Here is a 12,304-nt window from a genome sequence, read left to right as displayed (position 1 = left end):
GACCATTTGTTGGCGGATTTGTGGGTAGTGTGCTTTTTAAAGTTAAACTTGAGCAGGGGCTTCTGAATGTGTTTTTACCTTGGATTTTGGCACAAGGGATTTTAACATCTAATCCTGTGTATTAATGTAATGCTGAAGCTAGCGTAGGCTAGTGACTGCTGTGAATAGGGCAGCTGGCAACTAGGGAAAGACCTTGTGACAGCACGGAAAGACGGCTGACAGGAGGGAATAGACCCCGCGGGGGCTACAATGGGTTAGCAGCTCATTGTGGCAGTAGCCCAGGCTTCACTAAGCTATGGGCTGCACCCTACTAAGCTACAGTACGACATAATGAAAAAATACCCCTAGAGTCAGCGAGAGCAGGGGCGGAAGATGACTCACTTGTGATAGACATGGTTACTGACCCTGGAACGAATTTGATTACGAGTAAGGAAAACATGTTTGTGGAAGCCACTAGTTCAGAGAAAACTGAGAAAAAGCTGCAGATGTGTGTGTGTGGTTGGCAGAAGGTTACAAGTCTAAAGGGCCTGAAAATTCATCAAGGGAAAAAGAAGTGCTTGGTAGAGGGAACACAGGGTCCCCGCATTGATAGCTATTTCTTAAGAAGTGCATCAAGTCAGTCGGTTGAAGTCCAGCGACAGGAAGAAACCCACAGTTCGCAGGACATCAGTACCCCTGTTGTTGAGGTAAGTTCTAGCACTGAGGCAGAGAGAGAGGCCAGTCAGCCAAGGAGGGAGAAGATTAATGGTCATAGGCCTGGGGTTAGATGGCCAGGCGCAGCAGAATGTAGAATGTGGGAAGATGTTAATAGTGATTTGGTCAGTATCCTGGGTCAGCTCAAGGGGACGGCTGAAAGCAAATTAGAGAAAATGGGAGACATTATTTATAGCTATGGTAAGGAAAGATTTGGGACTATTGAGAGAAGGACAAAACGGCTACATGAGGTAGTTAAATCTAGGCGCCAGCAGGAGATAGATAAACTTATCAAGGAGAGGAGGCAGCTTAAGAAGCAGTGGAGAAAAGCTACAGATGATGAGAAGGAAGGTATTGACTGTCTACAGGCAGATGTGAGGGAGCGGTTAGTAGTGCTAAGAAGAGCTGAAAATATTAGGAAAAATAGGAAGAAGAAATCACGAGCCCGACTAGCATTCTATAAAGACCCATTTAAGTTTGTTAAGTCTTTATTCGTAATGCAGAAGAGTGGTAGTCTTTTGGAACCTAAGCAGAAGCTTGAGGAGTATTTAGAGGGAGTGCACAAAGATAGGGAGAGGTTCAGGGAGATGGTACTTCCTGCTGATATCCCACCTATTGGTGAATTAAGTAGCCAATGCGACGATAGTCCACCAAGGTGGAAAGAGGTGCAAGATGTAATAAAACGTGCAAGGGCCTCTTCAGCCCCGGGACCTAATGGAGTGCCCTACCGGCTGTATAAGAGTGCACCAGATGTTTTAAGATTTTTATGGCAATTAATGAAGATAGTTTGGAAAAAGCAGAGTATTCCCAAGGCTTGGCGGAGGGCTGGGGGAATATTTATTCCCAAAGAAAAGGACGCAGTGGAGATTAATCAATTTAGGCCAATTAGTCTACTGAATGTTGAAGGGAAGGTTTTCTTTAGTGTGGTGGCACGGAGACTGACAAATTACCTTGAAAGGAATAAACTAATTGATACCACGGTGCAAAAAGCTGGAATTCCTGGCTTCTCCGGGTGCTTAGAGCATACCAGCATGATTTGGCACCAAATTCAATTAGCAAAGCGTGAGAAGAGAGACCTGCACGTTGTGTTCTTGGATTTGGCTAATGCTTTTGGGTCTGTGCCGCATAGTCTGTTGTGGGAGGCCTTTGATTATTTCAGAATCCCAGGTAGCATTAAAAGCCTAGTAAAAGCATACTTTCTGGATATTCAATTATGTTTTACTACAGCTGATTACACCACAGGTTGGCAACAACTTGAGATAGGAATCATGGCCGGATGTACCATCTCCCCACTTGCTTTTACAATGGCAATGGAGGTCATTATTAGGGCCTCAAAATGGGTAGTGGGCGGGGAGAAGTTGCAGGGAGGGCCACGCCTCCCCCTGATTCGGGCTTTCATGGACGACATGACAACCTTGACGACAACCGTTCCATGCACCAACAGGTTGCTGGGTAAGTTAAATAGTAATCTGCAATGGGCCAGAATGAAGGTGAAACCAAGTAAGTCTAGGAGTCTCTCAATTATTAAAGGGAAGGTAACAGATAAGAAGTTTGCTATAAATAAGGAGGTGATTCCCACAGTTCTGGAGAAACCAGTGAAGAGCCTGGGAAGGTGGTATGATGCAAGCCTTAGTGATAAATCACAGGTTGAAGACTTGAGACAGGTCACTAGGCAAGGTATTGCAAAAATTGACAAGTCGGGGCTGCCAGGTAAGCTCAAGCTGTGGTGTTTGCAGTTTGGTTTGTTGCCTCGGCTAATGTGGCCATTGACAGTTTATGAAGTTCCTCTGTCAAAGGTAGAGAGGGTGGAAAAAATGATCAACTCCTTTGTCAGAAAATGGCTCGGAGTCCCACGCTGCTTAAGCAGTGTAGCCTTGTATGGGAAGGGTATTGTAGAGTTGCCAATATCTAGTCTGACAGAGGAATTTAAGTGTGCTAAGGCTAGATTGGAATTGACTCTTACTCAGTCCAAGGACCCAGTGGTGAGGAAAGTTGCACCCTCAGTTAATGCAGGGAGGAAGTGGAACCCAGAGCAGGCAGTTAAGCAAGCTCAATCAGCATTGAAGCATAGAGATATAATGGGCCATGTGCAGCACGGGCGGGGGGGTCTAGGGGTGGGTGCAAGTAAACCCTTGTGGAGTAAGGCTTCTGCAGGAGAAAAGAGGAAAATGGTAGTGGAGGAAATGCATAGACAGGAGGAGGCTGTAAGATGTACTAAGGCAGTGTCGCAGGCAAAACAAGGGCAGTGGGTGAACTGGGAAGGGGTGGAAAAAAGACAGATTAAATGGAAAGATCTATGGGGCATGGAAGCTAGTAAGATCAGATTTATGTTAGGTGCTACATATGATGTGCTCCCATCTCCCAAGAATTTAAGTCAATGGTTTGGTGAGGATGATAAATGCATACTTTGCTCGTGTGTGGGCAGTCTCCACCATATCCTATCAGGATGCAAGGTAAGTCTCACCCAGGGGCGGTATACGTGGCGTCATAACCAGGTATTGAAATGTGTGGCAGCGGCAATAGAGGATAAAAGAAGAGAAGTCAATTCATTAGCAGCTAGTAAAGGGGTAAGGCAAATTAACTTTGTACGTCAGGGGGATAAACCTTGTTCCGCGAAGGCCAGGTGTAAAACCGGCCAGTTGAAAAATGGGGCGGGCTGGGAAATGAAGGTTGAACTTGGCCAGCAGATGGCGGTACCTCCACATATAGTGAGTACTAAGCTACGTCCTGACGTAATTCTATGGTCGGATTCAGAGAAGATAGTTTACTTCATTGAACTCACTGTTCCTTGGGAAGACAGAGTGGAAGTGGCCAATGAGCTGAAGAGAGCTAAATATACTGAAATAGCAGAGGAGGCAGCTAAGCGAGGTTGGAGTGCACGATTAAGGCCTATTGAAATCGGTGCACGTGGGTTTGTGGCCAGATCTGCTATTGGCTTGCTGTCTGAACTGGGCATTTGTGGTCGAAGTCTAAGGCAGGTGGTTAGTAACATGTCCTTAGCAGCAGAACGGGCAAGCGAATGGTTGTGGGTAAGGAGAAGTTACCCTTCCTGGGGCGCAAGCTAAGGTAAGCTAACTGGCTCATTTGTTTTGGTCGTGGGTAAGGAGAAGTTACCCTTCCTGGGGCGCAAGCTAAGGTAAGCTAACTGGCTCATTTGTTTTGGTGGTGGGTAAGGAGAAGTTACCCTTCCTGGGGCGCAAGCTAAGGTAAGCTAACTGGCTCATTTGTTTTGTGTTTGTGATGGACTGTGCCTAGGTTGATGGTACTTGGCTAAGGTTCTTTATGGTTTATGGTTCAGTCCACATCAACGGGACGGACCGACCTAGCCAACTTAAACCATGCCTAGGTTGGTTAAGGGTATTTGGATGCTTGTTGTGGTAATATGGGGCAGCATGGGGCGTAAGCTAACTGCTAACTGCTGGCTAATTTGTTTTGTGTTTGGGATGGGGCCTAAGATAATGGGCTAAGCTAACTGGCTAATTTGTTTTGTGTTTGTGATGGGCTGTGCCTAGGGTGATGGTACTTGGCTAAGGTTCTTTATGGTTTATGGTTCAGTCCACATCAACGGGACGGACCGACCTAGCCAACTTAGACCATGCCTGGGCTGGTTAAGAGTATTTTGAGTATTGGATATTTCAATGTGGTAATATGGTGGTAGCATGGAGGGGAGTGTCTCCAGGACGCTGGTTTCACTGTTAAGCCTTCATGAGGTGTCGTGGACCTAATTTAACGAAACATCGGTGAATGAGGGTGCCCACTTGATAACCCCAATGACATGCCGCATACTATATAGGCTACTGCTGTTGGATAGGCCATTTGCATTGTGCTTGTGACCATTTGTTGGCGGATTTGTGGGTATTGTGCTTTTTAAAGTTAAACTTGAGCAGGGGCTTCTGAATGTGTTTTTACCTTGGATTTTGGCACAAGGGATTTTAACATCTAATCCTGTGTATTAATGTAAAAGGCTTATGTCCATCCCGCAAATAGAGTCCGCCTGCGAGTCTGCTGCAGCAGTCATATTCAACCAGTATCAGGAGATAACGTTCTACTATTTTGCGCTGATTTTTTCTCCTCTGTTGTTCTCGCGTGGTGTTTGCAAATATCAAAACAAAACACCACTTAATTTCGGGTTAAATGCATTGTAACGCGCGTTACTGAAGTTTGTACCGAGTAAAATATTACCCAATTTTTTTTTGTAATGCCTTACATTACCACGTTACCGCAAACAGCAATATATTACAGTAATTACATTACTTTTGTAACGCGTTACACCCAACACTGTTTGTGACCGTGTAATTTCAGGCATAAAGGGCGATGTAAGCCTTCAACCTTGAACTAAGAGACCATTGAGATTTCCTCGCGAGGAAATGACTGTTAAACCATCGGCCCTCATAATGTAGTAGTAGGCTATTTGTCTACGATAAATAAATAAATAATAATAATAATAATAATAATAATAATAATAAATAAATAAATAAATAAATACATAAATAAATAAATAAATAAATAAATAAATAGACTGCCTTTCATAGACAGTTTTACAAATTTCAAACCCACATAGCCTACCTAGACATCATATTATTCAATCTTGCCTAATTAATTATTATAAGCTTATAAAACCTTTAATACAGAATGTGTCGGGCCCTTTAAAATATGTCTTGGACAGAAAAAAACGCGGGGACATAAGCCGACTATAGTGGAAGCATCACGCAGCTAGTCAAATGTACCATTTATGTGATTTCATTTCATTGCATCTCTGTGTTGTCATTGTGTGTCTGCGTTCCATGAAGTTATCACGACGTTGCCTTTTCGGATACGTATTTTTGGACTAAGCTCTTGTGGTACATGGCAACAGGACGTTCATGAGGAGGTCAGCAAATCGGTCATGTCTTGCAGTCAAATGAAATGCTTAGCCTATGTTAAAAGCGCAATGAAACGCAGTCTAAAAATACGAATAGGAACCGCAACAGAAAACCCAGTGTAATTTTCTGAAGGACATCAAAACCCTGGCAAGGAGATGTTGCCTGGAATGCGCCTATTGCTTTTACCAACACAGCAGCGGAGGCAGCAGCAGCATCTATTGCATTTTCGCTGTAAGAAACCTCGTCAATTAAGCGAAGCGCATCCAGTAGCCTACACATAGTTTGCAGGCAAACGACGATGGTACCGCGGATGCTCAAATGAACGAGTTTTAGATATGATTGCCAAACTGGTAACTCCTCCTGTTCGAGCCTGGACTACGCAAAGATCATGTGGCCAGACCCACAGATCTAAGATACAGGACTGGTAGCAGTAGCAGGTCTATAAAAACCTTGCTACTTGCTCGCTCAGGGTGTCAGAAAGACGGAGCCACTTACCGAGATCTGAGCTTTTGAGGATTGTACATATCACACTTCATACAGGATCTATTCACCATGTCTCACGGCTGGGGCTACGGACCTACCAATGGTGAGAATTACCAACATACCACCAAAAGAGTAAACACTTGGACCATTAAAAAAACTGAATTAATATCATATGGTTTGTAAATGGTGTACTGGCATTCTTCAACAAATGATTGTAAACTTTGTTTTGTTTTTTCTCTCTCAACCAATTTAGGACCAGATAAGTGGAGTGAGGGCTTCCCTATCGCTAATGGACCTAGGCAGTCACCTATTGATATCATCCCTGGCCAAGCGCCTCATGACCCTACTCTGAAGCTTCTCAGACTTAAATATGACCCTGCCACCTCGCAAAGCATTTTGAACAATGGCCATTCCTTCCAAGTTGATTTTTTGGATGAGGAAGACAAATCAAGTGAGTGATTCAAAATATTTGTATGTACATTAAAGAGTGTGTAAGTGTTAGAATTGCCACAGAAGATTATTTTTCCTGTTTTGATGTTGGTGCCAAGACCGATGCAGAGGAGTTGTGCAGCCCATTCTTTGTCTTTTGTGTTGTGTTGTGTTGTGTTGTGTTGTGTTGTGTTGTGTTGTGTTGTGTTGTGTGTCGAGACTCACTGTTTAAGTCGGCAAATGTTGGGGTACTGCTGTGAGCAGGAACGTTATGTCCCTTTGTTGTATCAGTCTCCTTCACAAGGACATTTGCGTGCGCGCCAACTTTTGATAAACAACGTCTGCGGTATTGCTTGCCCTTGGATGTTTAGTTAAATGTCTCTAATGTTAGATATCCTTAGAATTAATTAGAAAACTACAGTTATATTGTTTCATAGGGTCAGTGTTTTTTTGAGGAAATTGTGTGAGCTGTACTGCTTTTCTGAATTGGATATTTGAAATTGGTTTCAGCAGTTGAAGGTCTTTGTGTACTCTAGGGTGTGAAAACATACATTTTGATAAGAGGCGCCTGGCCATTGATTATTGGAAGCATGGGCTGAATTCAGTCTGGCTCAGCATTCCACTGGCTCTGCCATGGATGTCCAAGCTCCTCAACCCTTTGTGTTCCAGAGTGATAATATATTCTTTTATACAAGAGTGGGGGGAAAAATCCTCTATCCCTCAGTGTGTCGAGGAGGAATTTGTGCACTGAGTCCTTATGACCAGTCCAGTCTTAATTCAGTCTCATCACTCTAGTTTTATCACTTAAAGGACACATTTGGGTGCTGTGTGGGCTGCAGCAACTCTACCACATTTGTGTCCAAGTGCCCATGGGGACCCAGTTCCAAATCCGCCCTGTGGTCAGTTCCTAATTTCACTCCCACTCACTTTCTGTCACTCTTCACTGTCCTCTCTGAATATAAGCAAATTGGGCAAACATTTACTTTAAGCTGAAACTCACACACGTCCAAACACAAATAGAAGAAACAGTTACAGCAGTGAGGAAACAGAAGCTTTTTTTAGTTACTTAATGTTATTTAAGCTTCTAAATGTTATTTAACAATGTGTTTCCTGTTAATACTGGTCGGTAGAATCTGCCTGCCTGTATACTCATGTTTTATCACCTTTCTCTCTCATTCTCTTTGTCTCTGTCTCTCTGTCTCACTCTCTGTAGCTCTGACCGGAGGGCCCATCACAGGTACATACAGACTGAGGCAGTTCCACTTCCACTGGGGGGCCAGTGACGACCGTGGCTCCGAGCACACCGTAGCCGGCACCAAGTTCCCCTGTGAGGTACAGCCTGGCACCTATGCACTCAGCCGCAGCACAAACACTCCACACCTATCAACACCTTTCACAAACACACCTCTCTTTCATCCAGCATGCTGGGTTTTCTAGAAACACATGACCTTTGCAAATTACACACACATTACCATCTAACGCCAAATCTCATGTTGATGATTACTGAAGAAATGCCCAGATTTAATTCTCAAAAGCACTCTTTACTGAGGTGTAGTACATTTGGTATGACACAGTAGCTTATCTAAGGTGGTAACTTTTTGAATTCTGTTCTTCTTTCTCTTCATTTCCAGCTACACTTGGTTCACTGGAACACCAAATACCCCAGCTTTGGTGAGGCTGCCAGCCAGCCCGATGGCCTCGCTGTGGTTGGAGTGTTTCTGAAGGTACCACTAACCAGACATGCTTTATTAAAATACAGTATGTGTACTTGTGTTTGAGGTGTAGATATGAGGTGTGCATACATGTTAACATGCGACTTCTCTCTGCTCTCAGATTGGGGCTGCCAACCCAAACCTGCAGAAGGTTATAGATGCTATGGAGGCCATCAAATTTAAGGTACCAAATGGCTTAATGTCATTTCACGCTGCTGGGGGTTAATGGAGGTTGGTCCGAGGATCTGACAGTCTTTTGTGACTCTTTCCCATCACCAGGGTAAGCAGACAACATACCCAAACTTTGACCCCAAAATCCTTCTGCCTGCTTCCCTGGATTACTGGACGTATGATGGTTCCCTGACCACGCCCCCACTTCTGGAGAGTGTCACCTGGATCGTCCTCAGGCAGCCAATCAGCGTCAGCCCTGCCCAGGTACAGCACCACAGCATCCCATGAGCCTTTAGGATATCAGCAACTCAACTGTAACTCAGCTGCAACTCAGCCACTCCTCAGCTGGGCATTTGAAAAGCCACTTCAGATTGGGGGGATGTAGTCAGACTGCACTGCAGGCTGCTGCACTGTCATGGTTCTTTATAATGAAGTCTGGAGTTGTGATGTAGATACTGATAGTAACGTCAGGTACACTGATTCTCACACTGGTAGCACTGCACACTAACATACTGCTTCTAGATTGTTAATACATTGGTAGAATGGGCTGTGCATGTGTGTGTGCATGTGTGTGTGTGTGTAAGTAAGTAAGTATGTAAGTATGTGTATGTGTGTGTGTGTGTGTGTGTGTGTGTGTGTGTGTGTCTGTGTGTGTGTGTGTGTGTGTGTATAGAAGAGAATTACTCCAGTATTTCCCATGGCAATGCTGAATGAGGTTAGTTTAGAGCTAATATTTACTACATGTACAGTTAGGTCTACACATTAAGGCTCCAACTCTTGGCCAGAGCCACTTTATCCAAGGGAGGGTCAGCTGTGAGTCCTCCTCTGCTCAGTTAGATTACATTATCTCAACGCTGCATTATGCTCATGTTGGACAGGGAGCCCATATCACCTGCTACAGGCCTACACAGCCGTAGTCATTGCTTCAGCCTACACCCATATGAATGTCAGGCGTCAGAGTGATGTTTGAAGTGGCTGTTTTGAAAACAATCAAGTGACATTTTATTTGTGCAAAAGGTGCAAATCTATCTATTCTAGGTCAGGACACACAAAAGTCAAAGGATGGTGAACCACAGGCTGTGCAGTCCCTTGAAGCTAGTAGCTGATCACTGGATCAGGGGTCACACTGTGACTGATAAAAACATGTCACCACAAAATTCCTAGTTACCTGTAGGCCTCTAATGTAGCCCCTCTTATCTATTCCTGTGATGTTAATGCAATATGAAGGGTAAACACTGCCATTCTATAATTCGGTAGAGTCCATACTGTTTCTATTACACTGCTGTATGTCTTCATAGCCTGTGTATGAAGCCTGTTTGTATCTCCATGGTGCAGCAGACATTGCTCCATTATTCTTGTGTGGACTTCAAATAAATTCCACAGCACATTCATCAAATGTTCTATAAGTGGAATAGGACAGCTGTAAGTACAGGGGACAGCCAGTCTGGGCCACAGCAGCACATGCCAGTGAGTGCCACAGCCTTCAAGTGCAGAAGAAATTACATTTTGCTTTCTCCGTCTCTTGACATATTCTCTCCATTTCTCTCTTCCTCTTCTTCGCAGATGGCTAAGTTCCGCAGCCTGCAGTTCTCTGGCGAGGGAGAGTCCGCCTGCTGCATGCAGGACAACTATAGACCCCCACAGCCTCTGAAGGGCAGGAAGGTCCGTGCCTCCTTCAAGTAAAAAGTCCACCACCATTCTCACCTCAGCCTACCTGTGTACCAGCCAGAGTGCCCTAGAACCAAGCCAATATATGCATTTTTATATTTGCCCCATAGATACATCTATCATGTTATTGATAGGATGAAAAGCACTGATTTTATAGCTTACTTTGCCTTTGATTTCCTTTTTTTGTGGAGTAGGTTTACTGAATGAGCTTTTAGATGTCTATTCCATGTCAGTAATTGTATTTTGTTTTTTCAAGGTATGTAGAATTGTTGAGTATGTTGAGGTATGTAGAATTGGATGTTTTTTTTTAAAGTTTGTATCATTTTGAGTCTGAAAATCTGCCATATTATGAGTGGGGAAACAGTAAAATCGCTAGATATGAAGAGAAAAATTTGTACAAAAATAGCACGAGCGGCTGAGGAAATATCTGTTGGCATAGCCATGTGCCTCAGTGCTTTATCCTGACCCGCCATAATCCCTTAGGGGGCAATGCGAGGCTCACATCAGATTAACCTTGTGGCTCTGCCAATATTGGACTTGGTCTTTTTTCCCATTCAGTTACTGTCAGTGGAGGACACCTGTAATTCATCCTCAGACCATCTTTGTAGTCATTTCATGTGCTCTCCAGATTGAAAATATAGGTAGTTATGATACAATACATCTGCCTACAGGGCTTTCACATAATAATTGCTGGACTCTCCAAGTGATCTTTTGAAAAAGTGTTCTGTGTGTCTTAAATCATGATGCAAGAGTAGGGGGGAGAATGTGTGATGAATTTGCTGAGTCTTATATACACATGCATTCGAATTTTACTGATTGTAGTATTAACATAAAACAAAAAAAAAGACTTTTAGGTGTTGATGATTACTGTTGATGATTGTTTTAGTTTTATGGAGTATGAATGGCAATAGTAGATATGAATTGCTACAGTATCTTTGATGAGACATTTTAATCAATCAATATTGTGAGGAAATATAAACCTGTCGTTGTGCAGTGTTTATACAATGAAATAAACCTTGCCAATAAAGGAAATATATTTTATGAAAATGCAAGATCTGTCTTTTCTTTCTGTATGAAAGTTGCATGTAAAAACATAGGCCAACATGTTAAAGCTCTTGCTATATATTTAAATATAGATTTGGCGGTTACAATGTCAAAATAGCATTTTAGTTGTGTTATATGTGAGGCAGACTTGTGGCAGCTTGGTAGGTCTCTCTCTTAAGCTTGCTACTCAGTGGCCTGCAAATGCTCCGTCCTTAGTTCCGGACACAGGGCATGTGGAGTACAGTCATGTGACTCCACCATGAGGCCAGATGTAATTTCACCTCTGACCCCTTCCAATCCGCAGAGGCAGCAGTCCAATACCACTCTGCAGCAGAGATTCACCTCTTTTTTTTTCAGAGAGTAATATCCGGTGTTAGTGGCCTGAGGGTCTAATCTACATGCCAGTCGGTTTCAGGAACAGTCCTTGTGTTCATATTCCATTATGGAATGAAGAGTGGACCAAAGCCATGTGGAAGTTTGGAAGAGGTTATAGCTTAACCCTCCTGTTATCCTTGGGGTCAATTTGACCCCAAGCAACATTTAACATCATAAAATACTGTATATGGTTCACTTTTTTTTTTTGCTTCATGTTTCATGACTTTTCCTCAATTGAAGGGTACAACAGAGTTAGCATGAAATGTGTACAATAATATGTTTTCAAGGTCCTGTACCTATATTTTGTACATTGGTGTTCCTTGGGGTCAGTTTGACCCCAGCTGTATGAAACATAAGATACATGAATATTTGACACATTATGAATATTATTATTGTAATAGTATGAGAACATATTGTTATTATAATTATTACTATATAGGACTATAAGTCAAAAGGTGAAGCAACAGCAAGCCTTTGGGCTGCTGACACTGGATGGGCAATATTGCCAGCCAGGTTTCCGAGGTTCATAAAGGGGTGTGGGGGGGTGGGATTGTTTTGTAGGGCTTTTGATGATAGTTATTACACTCTTGTTAAGTACCTGTCACAAAAAAACTGGGTAACAATATGAATTATAATCATTTTCTGAGGGTTTATTTAGCTGGGGTCAAATTGACCCCAAGGATAAAGCATGTCGGTAAGATTTGAGGGTAACACAAGGGTTAAGTATGCTGAAATCTCCCTGAATCCATGTGAGTGTTTGTAGTCTCCATGTTAAAATGAAACATACACCTCAAGCAATTGATATTCACACAGGCCTTCATAGTTATCTCGACAGATCTAATTTTCTCAATGAAACACTGAGAGGAG

The 12,304-nt window shown here is 43.1% G+C and overlaps 1 protein-coding gene across 1 annotated transcript; it reads left to right on the top strand.

The window, feature by feature from the left end:
- The first annotated feature begins 5,982 nt into the window (after positions 1-5,982).
- On the top strand, positions 5,983-11,070 carry cahz (carbonic anhydrase). The gene is made up of 7 exons (XM_076293420.1): positions 5,983-6,141; positions 6,292-6,489; positions 7,681-7,799; positions 8,099-8,191; positions 8,301-8,363; positions 8,459-8,614; positions 9,914-11,070. Exons 1-7 carry the CDS (start codon positions 6,108-6,110, stop codon positions 10,031-10,033), a joined length of 783 nt encoding a protein of 260 aa, XP_076149535.1. The 5' UTR covers positions 5,983-6,107; the 3' UTR covers positions 10,034-11,070.
- The last annotated feature ends 1,234 nt before the right edge of the window (positions 11,071-12,304 follow it).

This window comes from Alosa pseudoharengus, unplaced genomic scaffold (genome assembly GCF_046254945.1).
Source record: "Alosa pseudoharengus isolate Yale_2024_CS ecotype anadromous, Long Island Sound unplaced genomic scaffold, YU_APseudo_1.1 YU_APseudo_1.1_scf_2, whole genome shotgun sequence".
Taxonomy (NCBI): domain Eukaryota; kingdom Metazoa; phylum Chordata; class Actinopteri; order Clupeiformes; family Clupeidae; genus Alosa; species Alosa pseudoharengus.
The sequence above is the reverse complement of the archived record's forward strand: the minus strand, read 5'-3'. Positions and strand labels throughout refer to the sequence as shown.